Below are 24,192 nucleotides of genomic sequence, written 5' to 3'. Positions count from 1 at the left end.
ATACTTACAGTATATGAAGTTTCTGCCTATTTATAATTGATTCTTTTCAAAGGAAGAAATATTTATCTTGAAAGTAAAGATAACCTGCACTGGGGATGTCTGTTCAGAATTCAGTAGTTGAAGGTACTTGAGTATCTTTCTATCAATATTATAAGCTAATGTTTAAAATAACTTTTTTTGTCATTTTTTTTTATTAAGTTAAATGCACTGTATTGAAGGCAACATATTCAAACTTGACAGAATGGGTTTGCAAAACTTGGTTTAATTCAGATTTGAGGAGGGCAGGGGAGCACACTGTGAAATACATATACATAGAAACCTAATCAATGCTAGACAAACAAATGTATTAGTTTACATATAACAGGATAACCACAAATTTGAAGGCTCCAATTGAGTCCATCAGCTGTAAATACAATTTCATATTTGGCTCAAGTGGCTATTGAATATCAAGTGGTGCCAAGTTCCTCCACAGCACCTAAGGACCCCCTCAGCCTTGGAGGAGTTTCACCACAGTCTCAGAAGAAATCCCAGTCATCCCTTTAATTCTGTTGGCCCTTGGAAGTCTTTGCTACCCAAACACAAATGCAGGCCAGGGATTTCCAGTGGCCACGTTATTGCACAGAGAAGTCTGTTCTCAGCCAGACTCTTACCGCTAAGAAGGTGTGAGACTAGCCCTTAAGTAGTGGTCTAGCATTAACATGGTCTATAAAAGCATGATAAGAAATAGCTCCTTAGTGAGTATGAACCAGCTACTAGTTATTACACTAACAGAAAAGGCAACATGGCAGCTTCACATTTCACAAAAGACTAGCATTAGCTGGGCCTGGCTTGCTGGCATAACCTTCACATACATATAGTGATTATTTTAATTCAGACCCAGGAGTAAAGGATTTCATACCAGTCTTTTCTTCACATAAAATTTGTGTAGCATTAGAATTCTTATTGGCTAGTGACTAGCCACGAAGGCAAAACTGTGTTTCTCTCCTTTGCCAAAACAGCCCTGTTGTGACTCCTGTCCAGTTTCCCCAAAACAAACATACATACACCTTTGTTATTGCACATCTTTCACATAAACTTGTGTATGTATAATATATATTTTAAATATGCTACACATAAGACTATGGCACTTTACAGAATACATGTTTAAACCAAGATCATTTGTGACACCACAGGTGATTGAAAACTATACAAAAACCCTTACACAACTAATGTAACATTGTTGACTTAGCACACAGGTTTAAAGAACCCACAGACTCCAATGCAAATATTTCTGCTTTAGAGTTGATTGAGAAGCCCAGCCCATCATGAAACTTATAGCACAAATGCAGGCAAAATAAATAAGATTTTTCTGGTAATAGTAATGGTCCTATTTATTAGAAAAATGAGTATAGGTCAACAAGTGGTTTGTAGAGAGCCATGCAGAAGAATTTTGGTCTAGACTAGCATGGTTTTAGATGGCCCTTTCATCCCAAAGAAACTGTGCATTAGAGTGAAGATTTAAAAGGCCCAGCTGACCTTTTTACTCTTGTAGAAAATTTGATCTTGGTGTTTGAACAACTTTTAAATTAATAAACACTGTCAAGTTGACCTAGGTGTCCACTGCCACCTTAGCCAAAGAGCACATGATGGACAGGCTCAGCAGATCCCCTGGGCTTAAAACTTGTCTGTGAGGAAGCGGCCACAAAATCAATGTTAGAAAACACCACATATATAAAAAGTTAATCTGTTAAGTTTTAGAAAGAAAAATTATTTTATGAAGATTTGCCTAATGAACAGAATTACAAAGCTTTGCCCAGCTTGGAAACACTGTCACTGTATTGGAAGAAGGACTTGGTTAGACCCTTGTAAGTGTGCAGTGAGGTCAGGAGCCACCACTGGACCACACATGGCCTATCCTGCTCATGGACACTGAACCTTATCCTGCGTTGCTCAGGGAGTACCTGCTTGCCCTTCTCTTGGCCACATGAAAGCTGTAGGAGTTCCAGCTTTCTTATTTTGACCTTTGCTTCAGAAATGGTGAATTTATTAACTGAGTCAACATCCGTATTCTTAGTATCTCACCTGTGTGAGAGAGAAGTACAGGCCAAAAGAAAACATCATAAAACTTCAGTGGTTTCATTCCATCTGTACATAGAACATGTGTGTGTTTTGTATCAGGGCCTGGTTCTATCCTCACAGCTTTAAAGTGAGGCACTGGGACAAGGCTGTAGATTGTGATTCAGGGTTGCATACCTGGTAAAAAGCACTTACTAGTAACCCTTCAGAGGTCTACATGAGTGTTTCTGTATTATGCTGCAGCTTGAGGCCATGTGATGCCACACTGCATTGTTTCTAGCTGCTTTTGTCATTCTTTTTACCATATTTAGTTACACTGGTAATTTATAGAAACTAGATTCAAAACTGAATCCTTTAATAGTGGCACTTGAGTATTTTGTAAACAGGTACAACTCCTGCATTGACTTTCTACTCTGCTTTCTTACGGATGGAGTCGTGAGTACAACTCTTTCATGTTATTTCAGTCAGAAACTAGAGGAGCTAGGCCCCCTATTCCCTGCAGATTGTCGTTCTATTGCTGATGGGACTCAAAACCAGCTGCGTACAGCATGATCACCAGAGAACAGGTCTCCTCACAAATGCTGAGGACATCTGCATGAGGCATAGCTGGTTTAGAAACTGATATCCTTGGAAGGAGAAAGCTGAGGTTCTTCAGGCAGTCAAGCACAACCACTCACCCTAGGAGAGGAGACTGGGCTGGTGTGGGTTCTAGTCTCTGACTGCCAAGGTTTTTAACTTTTACTCCCAATCTTTCTTTACTCAGCAATTTCTCAGATCTTGATGACAGTTCCATAGATCTACCTTGCTTTGGAAGTCAGCCTAAAATAAGTTCCTCAGCAAGACTACACACTGTCCCTATTAACCCCTTTGGTCAGCTAAGCCTAGCCTGGTGTCTTTAGAACACAGCCTCTCTAGAAAGTCTGCAATCTCCTTTTAATCTGAGTCAATTCACAAGAAACCATCCCCCAGGCCTCTTTCGGAGAGAAGCTCACAGGCGTGTGTAGCTATGGGTGGAACCTTGCCTCTCCTGTGCTGTAAGGGAGAAGGCTTCCCACCCTGGTGATTCAGATTGCTATCCTTCATGGAGCCCTCAGGGAGATGGCGTCTGACAAATCCTCCACTACAGTCAAGGGCTAGAGTCTATAATCATTTGCACTGTGGCCCTCACATCCAGTCACTCAGCTTAGTGGCTGGTACCTTTCACTGGTCTCACAGAGGTCTGAGGCTGTGGAATGTGGCTCTGGCAGATAAAGGCTGGTTCTTCACTTGATTCAAATGATGAGCACTGTTTCACATGATTACACAAGAAAAAAAATGGCATAATGTCCCATCCAAACTAGAGGAGGCAGATAAGGTTTTTCCCCTCTTCAATTTCTTCCTGTACTTTGTCACTGGAGGTTGCTATCTCTGCTTGTGCAGAAAACACGGCACAGATGAAGGTGAGGACTGTGCCCCCGATGGCAGTGTAAAAGGCCCAGCCCAAGGAGCAGTCTCCAGGTTTGTAGGCGGATGCATAATGTCCACAATAGTCTATAGCTTTCTGGCAGCCCCATCCTGCAGGGTAGAGTATCAAGCCAAGGATAAGGAACAGGCCTGTGGGGCAGAAGAGAAAACAGGTGAAATCCCTGAGGCTTTTCTAACCCCAGCACCCATTCTTACACACTCTAACATTTGTTGTCTTGCTGTGCAATGACATCCATTCTGCCATAGAAGGTGTTAGTAGCCTCTGAACGCAGTCAGTCCAATCTCAACAGCAAATACCACTTTATTAGAAATATTTTCATCTACTGGGTACATGATGAAACTTAATACTCAAAGTTATCTTGTGGCAGAGCAGGTTAACTTGTTACTATTTCTTTATATAGTATTCTATAGTGGCAACCTAAGGCCAAATGCAGCTTTGTAAATAATTTTTTGGCAGGGGGAGTTCAAGGTAGGATCTAGAGCCGGGCATGGTGGCGCATACCTTTATTCCCAGCACTCAGGAGGATCACTGAGTTCGAGGCCAGCCTGAGACTACATAATGAATTCCAGGTCAGCCTGGGCTAGAATAAAACCCTAACTTGAAAAGCAAACAAAAAAAGGTAGGGTCTCGTTCTAGCCCAGGCCGACCTGGAATTCACTATGTAGTCTCAGGCTAGCCTCAAACTCACAGTGATCCTATCTCTGCCTCCCGAGTGCTGAGATTAAAGGCGTGCTCATCACACCCAGTGTAAATAGTTAAAAAAAAAAAAAAAAAACCTTTATATGTGTATGTGTGAATGCAGAGATGGTCCCAGGTGGTGGTCATCACTGTATGTGCTGGGCAGGCTGTCCTGCAAGCTTCAGGGATTTTTCCTGTCTGCTTCTCATCTTGACACGGACACACCAGGATTACAGATACTTGTGTCACTGCATCTGATCTTAAGGGGATTCAAACTCAAGTGGTCACATGTGGCACAGCACATGCTTTTTTACCCACTGAACCATCGCTGTGGCCCTGTAAATGAAGTTTTCCCTATATGCTTATAGGCTTCCTACAGCTACTGTGGGGATGGAACAGCAGTGTTGAGTGACTGCTGTAGACCACGTGGCTTCCAACAGAAAGAGGTGCTGACACTGGACTAAGGAATTCACACAAAGCCATGTAACCTCAATCTACACCTGTGACAAGTCTGTTAGTTTTACCAACATCTAATGCCATACCTGGGAGTGGAAAGTTCTATATTTATATACACGTTTAGAAAAAAAAGTCTGTCTTTTAAGTGTACTCAGTCTTGTGTAGACACAACCTGTGGTTCATTGGGCCAACTCCAGCCCAGTGAGCACCCTTGTTCATTCCTCACAGCTTAGCTGCTCATGAGGAAGGCCAGGATCTGATGTCACAAAGACAAACCTGGCCTCAAATTTTACCAAAGAAAATCTTAATACTCTTCATTTCACGTCACCAGTGCTGTCAGAGAAGGATGGCTTTATTCTGTGTGGCAGGAAAAACTTGACTATGTGTCACTGTTCAGAGAAGAGAAATCATAACCAAGAAGTCCCATTTTTTTGATGCCTTGAAACAGCCACTTTATTATCATAAATGACTCTTGACTTGCAGTTCTGTCTCCTTACCATCACTAAGACTCTCTGAATTGACCATGTCAAAGCTTCCAAGTCATCAAACAACTTCCTCAGCTAGAGCACATGACTGGTTCTGTATGCAGCAGCATGAAGGCTACAGGAAGACCAGGGACAGTGTTTCAAGCCCCAGATTTCATTCCAAGAAAGTGTCACCTTGCTTGCCTGAGCATGTCACTTTTGGAGTGATTTGGGATTTGATTGTTCCCACTTCACTCAGAGGCTAGAGGGAATTCACTGATTACTCCATATGAGTCCATCCAAAAAGGAAAGGCTTTCTAACTCCTTATCCTGGGACGCTGCTTACCAGGTGTAGCTAAGGAAAGGAAATGTAGTAGAGGGAAGTGTGTGGGAGAGAAGCTGTTGGAAATGAAAGGCAGCAAGTCAAGACTGCATTGGTGCTCTGTATGTGGACAATTAGGAATCAGCAGTCTGGTATAGATGTTAGGCTAGAAAATGCAGAAGAGCTATTGTAGTCTAGTGTGTGCACACAACAGCATGAGAGGCCCCAGCAGAGACTTACCAAGTTAAGTGGTTCAGCTAATTGTTGAAAGAGCTATGAGTGGAGAGATGGCTTACTCGTTAAGTCACTTACCTGTGAAGCCCAATTTCCCAGAACCTACATGCACATGGTGGTACATTTGTCTGGGCTCATTTGCAGTGACTAGAGGTCCTGGCATGCTGATTCTCCCTCTCAAATAAAACTTTTTCTTTCTTTCTTTTTTTTTTTTTTTAAATAAAGAGCTGTGGCTTTGGAGTGACACAAGGTCTTTTCTCTAAGAAACCTTTCTATGGCAACCAGCTCATAAGCTGATTCTGCTCTTATAAGATATACTAATCATTAACCTAGAAAGTAAGTGTGAATTTTGGAGTCTGTAAAAAGTATTTCTAATCAATGAAACAAAATGTTAGTCTTGTTTATGTTGTCAAAGAATGAACAACTCAGCCAAACCAAGAGAACAACAACAACAACAAAAAAAAAAAACAAGTTAAGAAATAAAGGGGGCTGTTATAGTAGAGACCAATGATATCAAAGGCTCAATAAGGAATTGGGAAATCTAGTAGTGAATAAATTTCTAGATGCACATGACCTACCAAAATTAAGTCAAGAGAATATAAACTAGATCTACAAGGAAAGTAATAGAACCCCCCCCCCTCCAAAACTGGCTGGATTCACTGCTGAATTCTATTAAACATTTAAAGATGAACAAACACCAGTAGAAAGGAAAGGACTACTACCAAACTCATTTTACGAAGTATCAAAACTAGATAAGGACACAACAAAAGTCACCCATTTTCTTGGTGAACATATGTGCAAAACATTCCTACAAATCCAGTATATTATTATGGTAATACTTCATAATGACCTCGGTTTAACTCTAGGGATGCAAGGATGGTTCAACAATTCAGCTGTAAAAACGTAAAATTACATTTGTGGGAAAATGGTTTGAACTGGAGATAAGAAAAACAATCACATTTTCTCTTTTGTAATCTAAATTGGTGTTTACACACACACACACTCATATATGACATGAAAGTGAGGGTTGCTAGGGAAGTTGAAGAGGGTAGTAGGAGTAGACAAAGTAATAGGAACATGATCAGTGTGCATATTTGAAAATGAAATGTATGTTATGTATTTGTAGTGATAAAACTGGAACACAGACCAGCAGCCTGACAACAGAGTAAAGACTTAAGCAGACCTCTCTCTATGTCTAAACACAAGCAGTTTGAGGTCTACCCTTAAGTGGATCAGCTTATTGTTAAGGGTATATTTCAAGAGGTATAATAATGTGGGGAGAGGCAAAATTCTGAGGCTAAGAGGTTACAATTTGAACCTTTGAAAGAACAAACTCTTCTCCAGTGACTAGCGTGTACTCATCAGGGAGATCTAAATGAATTATCTAATTCCAAAGTACTTCTGCAGCCTATGAGAAACCCCCATTTAACCCTACCTCTTCCTTTATGAAGCCTCCTACAAGGCAAAATCTTGGTAGTGTTCCCCCACCCCTTGCTGGGGCTTGAACTCAGGTTCATGCTTGTACAGCAAGTGCTTTTACCCTTTTTGCCCTTTCCCTCGAGGTCCTAAGTGGCTGCCCCCCCCAAAACCTGGAACACGGCTGCTAGGCCTTCTATGGAAGGTCAATCAGCATGGGCTCAGAAGTACCCTCCTCCCTTTAGGCTTAGATCCTGGCCAAAGACACCGCTTCTTCCTTTAGAAGAGCAAAGAGTTCGTTTTATAGTTCCAATTACCTATCAGATGCACATCTCACTTGTGCTACAGGTGACCTAAGTGAAAACATTTTACTGTGTCAGGGACGGACAGCAGAGTTCCCTGTTGCAGAGCAGCTCCAGGGTCCTGTTGGGAAGCAGATAGGTTTAGAGACTTCAGCTTTCCTTGACAGAGCCTGCTGAGCCCATCCAGAAACTCCTGTGGTTGCCACTGACTTAATTGTGAATAAATACAGCAGGGGGCCATGATCAGAAGTCTCAGAGTGGATATTTACAGGATGATTAACAGTGGGCTGTGGGCTGTCCACCCAGTGGATGCAGTGACAGCAACCTACTTCGCTTCCCAGCGTACCAGTGGGAGGGTTGCCCTGTCTACTTGGCCCTGGCTGGGGAGCCTCCACACTCAGCATTAATACAGCCAGTGCCATGGAAATGCAGGAACTAGGTCTGTCTGAGGGAGACAGAGGGCCTTCAGGTAAGCTATATATATTACACATATACACACTTTAAATCTTATTTGTCCTTTCACTGGGTATTTAGATAAGGCCTCCTGTAGCAAGAAATTCCAGAAAGTCCGGTGGTCCTCTCAAGTGACCACCACTCTTGGCTGTCCTTCCTGAGGTCCAGTGTGGTGAGATGAACCCTAAGTATCCACTGTTCTCGGGTTGAGAGTAGTTTCCCAGCAGCCTTGGGGGGATCCCTAGTCTCTAGCAGGCATTACTCAGTCAGGGGCTGTTGTGGAGGGGAGTAAAGCTTGGTTGCTGCTGACTAGAAATGGAACCTGTTGCCTAGCTGGGACAGGGAAGGAACACAAAAATGACAATGGCCAGTAACCAAAGATAGCTGGGCCACCATAGAAATTCTAACCTGACAACTAAGAACCTGTGCTATGGCTTGACTGGCAGGATGGTGGCTCAGAAGGTACTATCTTCATCATAACCCTAAAGGAAATCCTCACTCTGCCTTCTAGGCATTACTGTACCAAGAAGGTGAGAAGATGGCAGCAGCAAGGGCAGGGCTCAGTCTTCGTAGTGGAAGATGAAAACTGGCGATAAGCCACTGGGATGTCACCTCACATGAACATAGTCTTGACAACCTCAGTGATGGCCATGATCTCCCAACACGCCTCTTCTACTCACATCATCTTCCCAGCAGTTTTGCTGACCTGCCCAGGGATTTTCAGGGTCTCCTTGAATCTAAGCATGTGTTTTGGGTTTAACTCTAATTAGACTGGGCTCCCATGTAGGTAGGAGTCGTCTTGCCTCTGCCTAAGATATAGAACATGCCCAAACCACTGAAACACCAGGAAGTCAAGTCGCTGTCCTGCAAAGTCATGCCTTAGGAAACTTCCTTATGGTTGCCTTGTAAAATCTAATCAAGCCCCTTTCATGGGAAGGAAAACATTTTCAGCCTTGCTCATTCTCAAGTGTGGATCACAGCTTGGGAGGAAGGGGAGACCTGGTTGCTATTTTACAGCCTTTTGGTTACCTCTTCCATACACACCCTACTTGTTTAAGGGACCAGACTCCAGCCCTGTCTTTGTGGGTCACGTACAATTTACACAGGAGGCTATTTTTCTTTCCTGGAAAGTTGAGATGTCAAGGCTGGTTTTGCTTTGTGGAATGTCTGCCTGAACAAGCAAGTCTTCCAACACTGAGCTCCTCTTTCCTCCTCAGGCTTCCAGACTAAACAGACTGATTAGACCTCAGTTTGCAAAGGAAGTTTTTTTCTTAAAGACAGGAACAAAATCAGCAATCTGCCAGTACTCCCCAGTGACCCATGGGGAAGACAACACTGAGCACATCTTCTAGGTTATAATCTGGAGGCCTGTTCTAAAGCTGTGAGACACCCTAATATCCCTAGAGAGCCCACAGCAGGCTCCACAAGGGCTCCACGGACGTACCAAGGAGTGCCCCGTGAGTGCACACCATGGCTGGCCTGTCCGCCAGTGGAGCAGATATCAGCAGGTTTCACAGGTCTTCAACACTTCCAAGGCAAAGGACACTTAAGAATGGGGTCACACTCTATAGACAGGTTGCCATTCCCTGGACAAGGTAGAGGTTACTCTTACTTGTGCTGACCCCTTGGGCTCTATTCTAATAGAAATGCCCCCCTCAGTAAAACATCTGTCACCACTCTCTGTATACTTCACTGCCCTGTGGACCTCAGCACTTTATTACATCGTGACTTGTGTTTATTCAACTGCTATTTACTCAGTTGCCTGCTAAGGCCCTTCAGTATTTTCAGCCCCAGGGCTAGAGTAGGAGCCTAAGTAGACCTCTGAGCTCCTCAAGTATAGAAAAACGATTGCTTTTGAAATCATATATACCTTACACATTTTAAAACTGTTTGTATGTGTGCGGGAGCATTTATGTGTAAGCCAGAGGACAATCTTGTTGTCATCCTCAGGAACACCATCTAGCCTCTTTGAGACAGGGTCTCTTTGGCCTGGAGCTCACCAATGAGCATAGACGATCTGGCCAGTGAGTCCCAGGGATCCTCCTGTCTCTGCCTACCCAGTGCTGGGACTGTAGAAATGTGTTACCATGCCCACCATTTTATGTGGATCAGATTCTTAGGCTTGTGCAGCAAACACTTTTCTGGTTGTGCTCTGGCCCCCTGACACTTGATTACTGACTCAACATTCATTCTAATGAGACATCACAATTTTGTCACCTCACAGAAAAACCTTGGGTAACCACAGTCAAAATTTCATAATAGTTCTGATTAAACATGCTATCAGCTTGTTGAGGAATGCGGCAGGTAACCAACACTATCAGATATCCTTCCCCTTCCTTCATCTCTCTAAAGTAAAGCAAGGGCAAATCCACTGTTTGCAGGCACAGGACTAACCAGATAGGAAAAACAGAGATCTAAGCCTGCGGCCTGGTCTGTTGACCAAGCTCAGTTCATGACGGCACAGTTCCAGATTTCACCCTGGGTCCCTTACTCTGTGACTATCTCTAACATGAACAAGAGAAGCCAATCAAGAGAGTGACTCGCCTTCTGTAACCTGCTCTCATTCTGTGCCACAGCTCAGAAACTGTTCTAAAGTTGTTAGTGGAATTAGCATCAACCATAAAGTTCAGCAAGTGCTCGTACTGAGTAAAGAGCAAACCAAGACAGGATGGGAGTTTGGCTCATCTGGTGAGAAGTTCTCCCGGGAAGCTGCACATATGAATGAAAGCTAGAGTAGTAAGATTGTACTGCACTGTTGTGTGAAACCACCTTGGGCAATTCTTGCCAGAGGACCTTTAGTCAATAACCTGAATCCCAGAGGTTGGCAGTTTCGACCAACTGGCAGCTCCCTAAGGCTAAGCTATTGTTCTGGCCTCTTTGTTAACCACATGTATGGCTACAGGAAAAGGTCCTTTGTCAAGAGGCAGAGAAAAAGGCAGTAAGTCAGTTAAACAATCAATTTTCAGTTATCTAAAGAACAGTCTCACTTTAACCACAGAACTCTGGAACTGTTTCCAGCTATGCCCGGCTACAGTGAGGCCAGCTAACGAGACAGGCAGGAAACGCAGGGAGAGGGCTGCCGGCGGAAAATGATACGCAGGGAAGACAGACGGACAAGAGGGTCGGGGAGCACCAGGAGTCGTGGGACTGACAAACAGCCAAAGGCAGGCAGAGGAAATGGACTGTTCCACACTTGCTGGCATCTTGAGGACAATCTGCAGATTTTCACTTGGGGGGAAGGGTGTGATTTCCAGCAGAGGAATAACAGTTGGAGCAGCACTTGTGTAATGATGGGGTCCCTCTGCATGTAGTGAGCAGTTAACATTTTTTACCTGTATACTTCCTTTTCCCTCCTAAAGTTTTGTTTTTTCTCAAGTTCTCGTGCATGACAGTGGCTGAAGTCATTTCAGCAATCCCTAACATTTATCTGTGGGTCATGCACTGTTGTAAGGTGGGGACATTTTTTTTCACAGGATTTATTCTAAGACAGATACTGTGAATATTATAAGACACACTATATCAGACTCCCAGGCCATTGAATTGGCCTTTGAAATATTTTCCTCCTGAAGAGCATGCTGTGTGCCATAATGGAGTTTCTGGAGACATCCTGCAGTAATGATGCTCCCTCACCAACACAAGGCTCAAGGAGACCCTCCTGCTGTGTTAGAGGTGACATGTCGAAAGAATATCACAGACAAAAACCTACGGATAAAATTGCGAGTAAATGGTTGGCAAACTAGTAGAAGGCCAAAATCTATTAGGACACTGAAAATAACCGGCATGTCTTCTCATCATGTCTCAGTTTTGTTCTGTCTGTGTTGTTCATCTGTGTGGGAGCCAGAAGTCTTCAATTGCTCTCTTCTTTAAGGCAGGTCTCTTGTGGAACCCAAAACTTATCAATTTGCTAGACTAGCTAGCCAGTGAGTCTCCAGATACCCTGTCTCTGCCTCCTCAGAGCTAGGACTACAGGCATAGCATGCCCAGAACTTTACCCACTCAGCCATCTTTCCAGCTGTTTATCATTTCATAAAGTGTGGAGAAATGGCTCAGCAGTTGAAGCAACTTTCTTGCAAAGTCTGGTGGCTGGAGTTCACTGCAGTGGCAGGAAGCCCTTTTTCCTCTTCTCCTTCTACACCCTGCCCTGTGAATTGGCAGGAATCTTACCAGAATGTTCCAGTACTTGTTCAAAGGCAGCTACTGGTTGAGGGCTCTTATAAAACCGTCTAGGTCTAGGGAAAGGATATCTTTCTAAGGATCCTGTGTATTGACTATGCTGGTACCAAGGCAAAGCTAAGGAGGTTTTTGAGTTTTTCTCTCGGAGTGTAGATGTAAACTTCCTTTTGTTGCATTGCATGTTAAAAGTTTGAAGAGTTGCTGGGCGTGGTGGCGCACACCTTTAATCCCAGCACTCGGGAGGCAGAGGTAGCTTGATTGCCGTGAGTTTAAGGCCGCCCTGAGACTCCATAGTGAATTCCAGGTCAGCCTGGGCGAGAGTGATACCCTACCTCGACAAACCAAAAAAAAAAAGTGAAGAGTTTATGGGTAAGCTAGATCAGGGCCTGACTTTAACATTAGTAAGTCTGCTACAAGGGCTGTATCAGGCGTTAGAGGTCAGAGGGTACAGTAATGAAAAAGGTCTTCAGTTAATGCCTTTGAAGACTATTTTATCTCTCTACTGAGGATATGACTAATAGTAAAAAGATTTTTAGTCAGATTTTCTAAGGTAAAGATGAGAAAAAGAAGGAACTGGTTGATATTTTCAGGTGTTAATAATTAGAGAAAAAATAGCTTGTATGAATACTTATGTCATCTCCCCAGAGGAATTCGGGATGGCCACTTTCTACTAATAGCACTCCTATACTACTATAATTGTCAAGGAAAAAGGATAGAAATAGGAAGGCAGAGTAACTAGGCAGTGTCCTCTGGATAACAGAGCATAATTATGATAAAAGGACCTTATAGCCAGGGGAAGTTTCCATTGTAATTATCAGTTAAGAGTTATATGATGCCCTTAGGTTATGTGGAGGTAATCTCTAAGAAAGATGTGGTCTCTGCGTTGCTGCCTCCCTAGCTGTGCCCCAGCAGAAGTCCATCGATTTCTAACAGTATTTAAAGTTCTCACTCTGAAGTTGAAATGCATTCCACAAAGTAACTTAGCTAATAATTCCTTCCATTTGGTAATGAAGCACTGTTTCACATTCATACTGGAAACCCTTTGTTATGTTGCTTACGTGTAACTAGAACCTTTTGAAGTATTTTCTTGATAAGCTGTGCATCCATGGTGAAAGACAGCTGTGCATGTGTGCTTCACTGCTGGCTGGCCATTTCGTGTGGCCGCTGGGAGGACTGCACACGAAAGGTAAATCACGTAGCTACCTGTGCTCTTCACAGGAGACATGGATTATTTTTAACGTGCTTAAAAATCATTGTGAAACACTGTGCTCATATAAATACTCAGCTGTATTTAGGCCATTGTTTGTAATTTCAATATGATTGTCCATGATCATCTATGTCTACAATGACGTGGCAGTACCAAAGCAAACCATTTTCACATGTTATTTGCTGCAAATGAAATTTTAGAGTTTGCAGTTGTACCCAAGACCTTGTTTTGCATGTGTGGGTGTGGTATATGCATGTGTATGTGCCCTTGTGGCCAGAGTGGAACTTGGCTGTCCTGTTCCACTGTTCTTCCACCTGACCTTGTTTCTTTCTACTGGAGCTTGCTCCCCTGCATTACTGGGGCTACAGGCATGCATGGCCACACCTAGCTGTTTTATGTGGGATCTGGAGATTTAAAAAAAATTATTAGAGAAAGGCAGATCAGAGAAAGAATGGGTGCTCCAGGGCATCCAGCCACTGCAAACGAATTGCAGATGCATGCGCCACCTTGTGCATCTGGCTTACATGAATCCTGGGGAATCCATGTAAGTGCCTTAAATGCTAAGTCATGTCTCCAGCCCAAGGATCTGGAGATTTGACCTCAGGCCCTCATGCTTGCTAGGAGGTATACTTAGCTGCTAAACCATCTCTCCAGTTCTGTAACTGATTGTTTAAAAAATACATCCTAGCCTCTGGATTCTCTCAGATTAATGGCTGCTGGGTCTACTTGTGTTTAGGCAGTCGTCTTATTTCATAATATGATTGATTGAGCTCTTCATTCCCTTTATATATGCTGTTTTTTCCCTAGGGTGCAGTTTATAAAATGACTACTCTCTAATACAAATCTTTGCACTTAGTAGGCACCCAGTAATATCACCTCAGACTGAAAGTGAATTTTGACCTGCCTTACTATAACTCTTCCACATTTGTCACGTTTTACCAAGCAATTACTAAAGGCTAGGAAGTTAGTAAAGGTATCATGCCTGTTCATTTCTTAAATAGATTCAGACATGGAGCTGCTGATCTGACTTCTGGTGCAAGGACTGTCAAGAAAAGTCGAGTCCTGACTGGTGGACATAAATTCCTAGTGCCTTGTTTCTCCGCAAATTTCAGGCCTCTTCTCTGAGGGAAGTTTGAAGTCGGACCACCAGAGTCACACTGCTGCCTCAGATGAGGTGGGTTAATTTATCGTACTGGAGGATGACCGTGGTGCTTCCTGCTCCCTCATCTCTACACACATGCAGATTCGCGAGTGGCCAGCAGTCGTGCAGACTCCCACACCGCCACACACATTCTTCTCTTACTCCTTTTTTCATTCTCACACTCTTCCTTCACTCTAAAACATTTGCTCACTTCTTAGGAAGTGGCGCCACACAGACCAGGCCCTTAGCCGCCATGACAAGGAGTGTTCCCTTCTCATGGTCACGCCCTCCACTCCAGCCCTGCAGAGGCAGAGGTCAGCCCACAGCAGTCTGTCTAGTCACAGGGGTGGGGCAGCTTGGTGAGGCAATCCTGCTGGACTAAGACCACGCAGACAGACAGACAGGCTAGAGGGAGAAGAGTGCGTGAGAGCCAACAGATAGAAAGACGCTTGGGAGGAAAGACGGCAAGACAGCAGGCATCCAGCAGGCCCAGCGGCTCATGTGCTGGCCCAACCCTCGTGGCAATCCCAGTGGAACACTTCACAGCAGCACTAGCAAGCCAAATCCTGAGCTCATCTTAATGGCTTCTGTCCCAAACCTGAGTCACTGGGGACTCCATGGACTTCTAAGTTCGCCCTACATGCATTTCCAAAAACAAACTGCTTGATGCTGTCATGGAAAACCTGGATCTGCGCACTCTACAGTTTCACTATGGATGACATCCAGGTCACAACCTAAGGAAGACAGCTGGCAAAACCCAGCCCTGCTGGATGGTTACCCAGCTTTTGTAATGAATCCCAGAGGGATAAGAACCCATGTGCATCTCTGGCTCTGCCAAATCCTGGAATGCTCTCTCCAGTAGAGACCAATCAGCCTGAGGGCTGAGGGGGAGTCGGAACAGCCACCTGCAGTCAGGGGAGGAAGTGCCGTCTTCTGCTTCTTAAAACAATGATCTCTGCCGCACCAAAGGCCAGGGCTGCTCTGTACTTTGCAGTGCCAGCCCAGGAAGGCTCTTAGGGAATCAGAGAATGGCCATATACAGTGAATTCATGACTTTAGGACAACAGGGCCAATTTGTTAGAAGATATCCTATCCCTTAAAATGGACAATCCTTAGAAACATAAAAGCATACTAAAACTTGGTAAGAAGGCAGAAGACTCTTCCTCTCTCAAATAAATAAATAAAATATGTTTTTAAAAAAGTTAGATGGTGCCTAAGGAATGGTACCTAGGGTTGTCCTCTGCTCCCCCTCAAATAAAGCAACTACCCATAAGTATGATTATACCCATTTTACAAGTGAGACAACTTGAGGCTTAGAGAAATGAGGTAAATTGTCCACTGTTTCACAGCCACCTTAAGTTGAAGAGCCCTGAACTCTAAGGATGGCAAAGGTGCTGGATGAACACCACAGGTTTCTGTGGACAATACTGAGGAATCACCAGCTTGCTGCCTACCATCAACTGGGTCTGAAGGTTAACTTAAAAGTTAACTGTTTTTAAAGTAATAGGGGTTTCTATTGAGGTAACACACATACTTTTTAAAATAATAAACATATATTTATACATACACACACATTTTTATTCCCTTCCTTGGATACTGGGTCTCACTATGTAGCGTAGGCTGATCTCAAACTTGCAATGATCCTGCCTGTTTTCTGAGTGCTGGGATTACAGGCACATGCCACCACTCCTGGCTCAATGGTTTGTATTTTTATAGACAGCAAAAGACATAAGCCAGATGCACAAGGAGGCGCATGTATCTGGAGTTCATTTGCAGTGGCTGGAGGCCCTGGTGTACCCATTCTTCCTCTTTCTCTCAAATAAAATATATTTTTTAAAAAGAAATATGATTGTGACATAATTCTATATTCAGTCACATTTTTTAATGTGACTTTTGCCACAAGGCAAGTTGTTAAAAAATTCACCCCATTGTTTCCTTCAAGAACTCATGGTAGTTCTAGCTCCATTTGTTTCAGTGGAGTAACCAGGGTGGGCCATGGGGGAGGCGAGGTCTCGCAGTGGCAAGCCTGCCCTGAGGCTGGGCTCTGGGTGCTAGTGCAGTCATGGAGAGAGCGGTAGCTTCGGCCACTTGTATAGTCATTTGTTCTGGGACCAGGCTTGCTGCTTTTACTGGGTTCAACTACCTAGGAGGGACCTCCATCATGGGAGAAGGAGCTCACAGAGGCCAGCGGCAGATGTGCCTCTAAACCCCAGGGGGGCTCACGCCGCCCCTCTTAGCGTCTTTGCAGTGCGCTGCTAGCCCTGCTGCAGAGTGTGGCTTCCTGGGTTCCAGGACTTCGCCTTAACTCAATGGCCCCCAGAGAGTAAAGTGACTGGACAGGAACCTCTGCCTCCTGCCTTTCAGACTGTAACTTCGGAATTTCGGAGATGCTGTCTAAATCATAGGGGTGGCAAAAAAAGTTCTCAAGAAAGCTCAGATTTCTGGAACCAACATGACCAGCAGACCAGCCTCTGGGGTGTGCTCCTGCTCTGTTCTTGTCAGCACCTCTTCCCGAGTCTGTACACAGAGAGAAAGGGGAGAGAGCTCACGGAGTGTGGGGATACTCAGGATGTGTACACCGAGCTTTGTGCAGAAAAGAACATGCTTGTCATCTGTGAGAATCAGCAAACAAGAACACAAAAGGATCTGGTGGGCTGACCCACATCCTTACAGATGGAACCCACTGGGTTGACTCCGTTAGAAACAGCACTGTTATTCCAGCACTTGGAGGATGAGGCAAATTGCCCTGAGTTCAAGGCCAGCCTGGGTTACATAGTGAGTTCCAAATCACCATGAAGAACAGCTTGTGTGTTGGGATTCAGTATCTCTTAACCCATGCTATAAACGGCTACTGGCTTGTGGGAAGCGCTGGCAGGGTGACAAGCCTCACCTGCATGCAGGCTTACTAATAGGCCCACAGTGAAGGTGTGGAGGACTTCAATTCAGCCTGGTAGAAGTTGACCACTTCCCCCCTACCCCCCGCCCCCCGGCTGGCTAATCAGGGCTCTTCAGGAGGTTCACAACCCTGGGTACATGCTACATGTTTATTATGAAGTGTTACCAAAGGCTTTTGAAACGTCACAAGTTTCAAGACAGACACTGGAGGCACTGTGAAGAAAGTGGGGACATTTCCCTTGATAAGAAAATGAGCTAGTAGGGAAACCCTTCATTCTAAATCAACATTTATTTTACTTGAGAGAGAGAATGGGCATGCCAGGGCCTCTAGCCACTACAAACTCCAAATGCATGCACCACCACGTGCATCTGGCTTAGGTAGGACCTAGAAAATCGAACCTGGGTCCTTAGGCTTCACAGGCAAGTGCCTTAATGGCTAAACCATCTCTCCAGCCTGAAACCTTCCAACTTTAATGTTTCTGGGAGATGAAATGCTGGGTAAATTTCAGAATTCACAGCATCAGGTGTCTAAGGTAAAGTCCCAATCGCTCTACTTTTTAAGAGCGAGCCCAGAGAGGAGGAATGTTTATCTCAAGCAGAACTGCTAGTTAGTGGCAAAGCTGAAAATTGGGATCCTGGTCTCTCAGATTCAGTGTCTACCATTTCTCTTGTCATTGGTGGCACAGGTAATCCTATCAGATAGAGAGAGGAGGAGGCTGCTCCCTGTCATACATTAAGCGAAAATATCCAATTGGATAAGTAATCAACCAACTTATCAACCCATCCTTTCAAAGAAAAAGAAAAGGAATTGACAAACACCACAAAAGAAAAGCAAAAGCCAGGCTTGGTGGTCCATGCCTCTTATATCCCATCACCTATAAGGCAGAGGCAGGGGAATTTCTGCCTAAGCTACACAGCAGAAATCTTTCTGTGGAAACAATGTAATAAGCCAAAAAAACCTTAAGACTAATAATAAAAAGAAAAGAAAAAAAGAGTAAGAAACAAGGGTCATAAGACTGATACATAGAGTGAGCTATAATGCCCATGGAGGCAGCTCAGGCCCCAGCAGATGCACCCTCACCTGTTGGACCATTGCCTTCCATCCTTCTAGCACAGCACACCATGGATTTGAGGAAGAAAAACTTTTATGGGCCCTTTGAGGGGAAACAAAAAGCCTGTTATTTGATCTACCTGGACACAGCCCTGCTGAGCTCAGGCAGGCATTTGCTGCGAGTCAGGGGAGAGGTGCTTTCTGTGGGGTCGGCTGTTCTGCAGCCATGGTGGAAACAGGTCCTCACTGTTGACGTGATGGGGCTCTGGGCTTGGCCAGTACTCCAAAGGACCTACCTGCACCTGGCAGCAGTGGGCTCCTGCTCCTCTGCCAGATGAGATCACTACATGCCTTGGCCGAAAAGGGAATGAGCACAAGTCCACTCTCCTTCTACCGGGTGTCCTCTAACTTAGTCCCTTCTCGGGTCCTACCTTGCGACCCTGGGGAAGCCTAGCTGAGGGCCAACAATCCTTGTATGCCTTCCCTCCGGGGTCATTGTTGAGAGCTCACACTTTTCTATTTCAATAAGCTCATTAGTAAGAAATGCTTAGAAAGTGGAAGTTAAGCTTGCAGATTTTTTTTTTCAATCTGAATGCACAAAATAGTTTGTCAGGCTCCAAGAGAACTTACATCAGAACATCTTCAAACACAGAACAGTCTATTCTACTTCCTTCTCAGCTTGCTTCCTTCTTGCCTGAAGGTGAAATCCTGGGGTGGTGGGTAACCTCCCTGCCTCCTTACTAACACCTGTGGCTGGCAGTCCTTAGCAGAGCCCTTGCTACAGGTGGGCCTGGCTCTCGACGAGGGGAAAGCAAAAAGCAGTGGCAGTTATTCAAACCCAACAACTCAAGACCCCAAGAAAACAGGCCAGGAGGACAGAGTGGTTGTCCTGCCGAGACAATGACACACAGGGGAAGGGGCCCCGGGCCTCTCTGCTCAACAGAAGGTAGGCGAGGAAACCTGGCCAGAGCCAGACCTCAACGGAAAAGACAGGAAACCACCACGCAGAGCAACAAGTGGCGGGCGGCGCGCGCAGGTCTGCACCCCGAGCTGGTTGCACTCCGCCGCCCCGGCGCCCCGTCCCCCCGCGGCCCGCGCACTCACCGGCGATTCCCTGCAGGAGCCCGCAGACGTTGAAGATGCTTTTCTTCAGGACGCTCTGCACACACATGGTGAAGACGGACACCAGGGCCACCATGCCCAGGATGGAGATCCCCACGGCCAGGAAGATCGCCGTGGCCTGCCAGAAGCCGCTGGCGATCTCGCCGAAGCTCTCGGCGTAGGGCCCGCACAGCGTGTCGCGCGGGACGCTCTGCACGCCCGGGTTGCGGATGCAGCGCGCGTAGATGCCCAGCGTGGGGTGGTGGGGCTCGGGGGCCCCGGCCGCGGGCTCCGCGCCGCCGCGGCCCTTGGCCTTCGCCACCAGCCAGTCCGCGCTCATGAACGCGATGAGCTCCGCAAAGGCCACCACGATACTCAGAAGGGTCCAGAGCATCGAGCGGCAGGTGACAATGACATGACACATGTTGAGGTCCACGGTGGGAAGAGACGCAGCAGCAGTCCAGCGGGCGGCGGGGGGTCAATCAAAAGTGCGGGCCGGGGGAGCGCCGGGCGGCCCGGGAAGGAAGTCGCGGCAGGGCTCGGGCGGCGTGGTCCGGGTCCCCGGCGGGCGGCGGCATTCGCGCAGGCAGCCGGGCGTCCGGTCCTCGCTGGCGGCGGCAGCCCGCCGCGGGCGGCCTCACCTAGGGCAGAGAGCGCAGGACGGTGAGCCGCGCTCCGGACGCCCGCCCCCAGGCCCGGCCCGCCCCGCCCCAGGCCCGGCCCGCCCCGCCCCGCCGCCAGCCCGGCGGTCCCTGACAGTTGATGGGCGTCCAGCTCTCCGGTTCCTTCAGGCCACTCGCTCAGAACTGCCAGCGGGCGCTGAGGGCTTGCGTCTGCTCTTGCACCCACCCCGGCCCCCAGAAGCCCACCAGCACTGAGATCTGGATAGATCCGAACACGGCTGGCAGGGAGCTTTGGCAATGGCCAGGCTACCTCTTCTACTGCTGGTCACTGGCCCACTGCTTTGGCATCAGACAAGCTAAGTTCTCAAAACTTGCACCAAGGTGCTTGCTGTTCAACAGTACAGAGTTAACCAAGCCCCAACAACTGCCTGGAGATCAAGTATGTAAAAGGAAACACCAGTAGAAAGGATAAACAAAACCATGCTCATTCATTTCTCACATTATTGTAGAGGAGATAATTTATGCTAATTAAAACTCAAAAAAAAAAAAAACCTGAAGAGGTCATGACTTACTCCCTTGGGAAAATTACTCAAGATGGGGCATTAATGACCATTAACTGAGCTTCATTACAGCTGAGTCCACTTGTTGACAACAGAAACTTGTCCATGAAGAATGCATCTCTTGAATTGTCCCAATTCATCACATGTGCTTCTGCCTGGTTTTCAGTTCACCCCAGGTCTGGGACTCAACGTGCCCATTGTTTCTGATTTCACAGAGGACTCATTCTGCTCCCGAGGACACATGACTCTATTACCAGAGGACTTTGCCCCAATGGCTCAACCCTCCCTCAGATCCTGAACCCTGAAAGGGGGCTGGCAGTGCAGAGCTGGTCTGCAGGCCTGTCTTCTGCCCCCTCTTCAAGGTCAGGCAGGATCAAGGGGCTCACATGTGACATCTGGGCAAATGGCCCTGCTCTGAATGATTCCATCTCATTAACCTAGGTCATGTCAACTCCATGAGAATGACAAAGAGCCCCTTGGCATACTGGACTTGGGTGAGGCACAGTTAGTGAAGAGACAAGCAGGGAAATCAAGCCATGTCCAAGCTTAAAATGCTGGTTCCTCTGCCACACACCAACTCTTCGCCTGCTGGCTGACTCCTCAGCAAGCAGTGACCACTCATCTCATGAAACGTGATGTACTTAAGGCTCACAACACAGTTGTTATACATGATACTATTTTGAGACATAGCCTGCGTAATACTGGGGACATACGCACGTACATTGTCAGGGTGTATCACAAGTCTGTGCTGAACCCTAGGTAAGAGAGAAGTGGTATGTTCCATTGAGAACATTGGGAGTCCCTCAGATCTGAATTCTAAGGTCAGCTCCACTTCCACACAGCTTTTGGATAAATAACTTCTCACAGCATCTTCATCTGCTACTAACAAAAGGAAAGACAGAGTGCCTCTACCTCACAAAACAGGTGTTTTAAGGGTGTTGCGGTCAGGTTTGCATTGCTGGCAGAAATCACCTGACCAAGAACAGCTTTTTTTGGAGGGGGGTTATTTTACCTTACAGACTCGAGGGGAAACTCCATGATGGCATGAGCAAAAGGTAGACATCACTGCCTGGCCAACATAAGGTAGACAACAGCAACAAGAGAGTGTGCCAAACACTGGCATCGGGAAACTGGCTATAACACCCATAATCCTGCCCCAAATAATACACTGCCTCCAGGAGGCTTTAATTTCCAATTGCCATCAGCTGGGGAACCTAGCATTCAGAACACCTAGGTTTATGGGAAACACCTGAATCAAACCACCACAAAAGTGTGAACCTGTTAGAGCACCCCGCATGACATGTGGCTTAGCAGGTGCTCAGTAAGCAGCTCTCCTCCAGCAGCTGTCCCCCAACATTAATGCCACTAGTCTACAAAGAACAGAAGTCCCAGAGGCAAACTGAACATGGAAGACATTCAGCAGGTCAGAGGAAAAGACTGAGCATGTGCTATTTAGAAATGACAAGGTGGTCACTTGTAAGTGTGACTTGTAAGCTCCCTGGTGGGCTTCAAGGGTAGAGTTCTGCTTTTATTGCCCATTTTCCCACTGCCTGCCACAGCTGCCAAACTCAAATGGAGAGACTAGATTAGCATAAACCCAAACCCAGTTTCTGCTCCCACATATTCCTTACCAAATATTACTAAGTAGAAAAGCCTTCTGAGGGAGGGGAAGCCCCCAGAACAAAAGAGCTTCAGAGGAGACTGTTTATAAGAAGATCATTGTGAATGAGCATAGGAAGAGGAACCAGGGAGGGCCCAGAAGCTGCACCTGCCCAGTGTGTGAGGAGAGGAGGAGGCCTCTGCAGAGTGATGAGAAAACCAACTTGCAATTAAGTCCCTCTCATCTCCATCCATGCCCATCTTCTGTGTAACACAGTGTATCACTGTGGATATGCATATATGCCAACTCACTGAATTTAGGGTTTTGCTATGAGCTCTTGAGTCACTCGTATCCTATGACTACACAGAGCTTCCATTGCCAGGGTCAGCATGCTCTACTCAGTCAGGAGTGTGCAATTTCTGAAGAGAAGGGCTATGAAACATCAAGCCTTCAGGCTGAGCCAAACAGTCCATGCCACGTTTAAGGCAAATTTGTTAAAGGACCCGGGCTGGAGAGATGGATTAGCGGTTAAGATGCTTGTCTGTGAAGCCTAAAATCTCAGGTTCGACTCCCCAGAACCTATGTAAGCTAGATGCACATGGTGGCACTCCCCTCTGGAGTTTGTTTGCAGTGGATAGTGGTCCTGGTGCACCCATTCTCCCTCTCTCTCTGTTTCATAAATAAAAATTAAAAATAAAATAAATAAATATTAAAGGACCTAAGTGCTTAAGCTCAACAAGTATATAGCTTGTGACTGGAGAGATGGATCCGTGGTTAAAGGCACTTGCTTCCAAAGCCTGATTGTTCAGGTCCAATTCCCTAGTACCCACATAAAGCCAGACACACAAAGTGGTGCATGTATCTCAAGTCTGTCTGCAACAGCAGGAGGACCTGGCATGTTCATACTTTCCCACTCTCTCTGCTTTCCTCCTCTCTTAAATAAATAAATAAAATGTTTAAAGTACATATGTAGCCTTCTCTCCATTTGTGCTAAGATACCCCCCCACACACACACTTAAATTCCCATGTCCATATCAAAATGGCTGCTATGAGATCACCACTCAGTTTGAAACCAAGAGACAGATACTTTGTTCTCCCCCACAACTTTGTTAACTGCTACTGAGTCATAATATGCAAGACTGATTAACACCAGTAACTTCCCAGGACACCAAAGTCCTCAGGATGGAGGGAGAGGTAGAGTCTGGAAACTCAGCAGGACCTTCTAGAGCAAGGGAGTTCTGTGAAGTGTCTTGGATTAGGGATGTGATAGAAAGGCAGACACTTGCTGAGACAGCACCCCTTCGAAGGGGGATCCTTCCCTAGAGATCCTTGTTAACTTCAGGGGTCTGTGCATAGCGCTGCTCAGCGGGAGCAATGAGCGCTGTTGAGTGCCGCTGCTGCACACACACGCCCTTATAATACCAGCCCGGCCTCCTGGCTCACAGCAGGCCTCTCTGTGGACAAGATGCATCTCCCCTTGGGAACACCCAAGTTTACATACCATTTCCCCAATGAGTGTAGGTCACCTGGACAGCTCTCTGATATTTAGAAAGTGCTAGTTGTGAATGTCCACAAAAGCAAAACCTCTTGAAAAAATAAAGACAAACACGAATCACACAGAAACCCACCATAAGATCATGGTGAAAACAGAGCGCCAGGAGGAGCTTCTAAGTGGCAGTCGGCCATATACTGCAGCTATTCCTCACAAAGCCCTAACTGCACTCCTGTGAGCTGAGCAGGGATTTCTCCCTTAACACACAGAAGAGAAGAAAGTACCAGTGAAGGCAGTGCCCGCTGGCCAGACTCCTTCGATTACAAGAACAGGCTCCCAGGAGCAAAGTCCATCTCCTCCCAGAAAGTTCAGGGAAACTGGGAGACGTCAGTTACTGCTGTGTCACAGCCCACACCCACTAGCTTTACAAGACAGGCAGACGCGAGAATGAGACTGGACATGCAACATTGTGAGGAACACTGCCTTGTTACTCTCCTTTGGTGT

General features: G+C 46.0%; 1 protein-coding gene across 1 annotated transcript; it reads right to left on the bottom strand.

The window, feature by feature from the left end:
- Positions 1 to 242: 242 nt before the first annotated feature.
- Lhfpl2 (LHFPL tetraspan subfamily member 2) lies at positions 243 to 19,969 on the bottom strand. The gene is made up of 2 exons (XM_004651664.2): positions 19,417 to 19,969; positions 243 to 3,648 (listed from the first exon to the last, which is right to left on the bottom strand). The coding sequence occupies exons 1-2, from the start codon at positions 19,835 to 19,837 to the stop codon at positions 3,392 to 3,394; spliced, it is 678 nt and encodes a 225-aa protein (XP_004651721.1). The 5' UTR covers positions 19,838 to 19,969; the 3' UTR covers positions 243 to 3,391.
- Between the last annotated feature and the right edge of the window lie 4,223 nt (positions 19,970 to 24,192).

Source organism: Jaculus jaculus, chromosome 14 (genome assembly GCF_020740685.1).
Source record: "Jaculus jaculus isolate mJacJac1 chromosome 14, mJacJac1.mat.Y.cur, whole genome shotgun sequence".
In the NCBI taxonomy this organism is placed as follows: domain Eukaryota; kingdom Metazoa; phylum Chordata; class Mammalia; order Rodentia; family Dipodidae; genus Jaculus; species Jaculus jaculus.
Note: the sequence above shows the minus strand (reverse complement) of the source record. Positions and strands in the feature narration are given on the sequence as shown.

Excerpts from the sequence above, each read along its gene's own strand:
- Lhfpl2 (XM_004651664.2), bottom strand. The coding sequence starts at position 19,837 with ATGTGTCATGTCATTGTCACCTGCCGCTCGATGCTCTGGACCCTTCTG. Across the intron at positions 3,649-19,416 it reads GCTCCTGCAGGGAATCGCCG|GCCTGTTCCTTATCCTTGGC; the intron begins GTGAGTGCGCGG and ends TCTGCCCCACAG.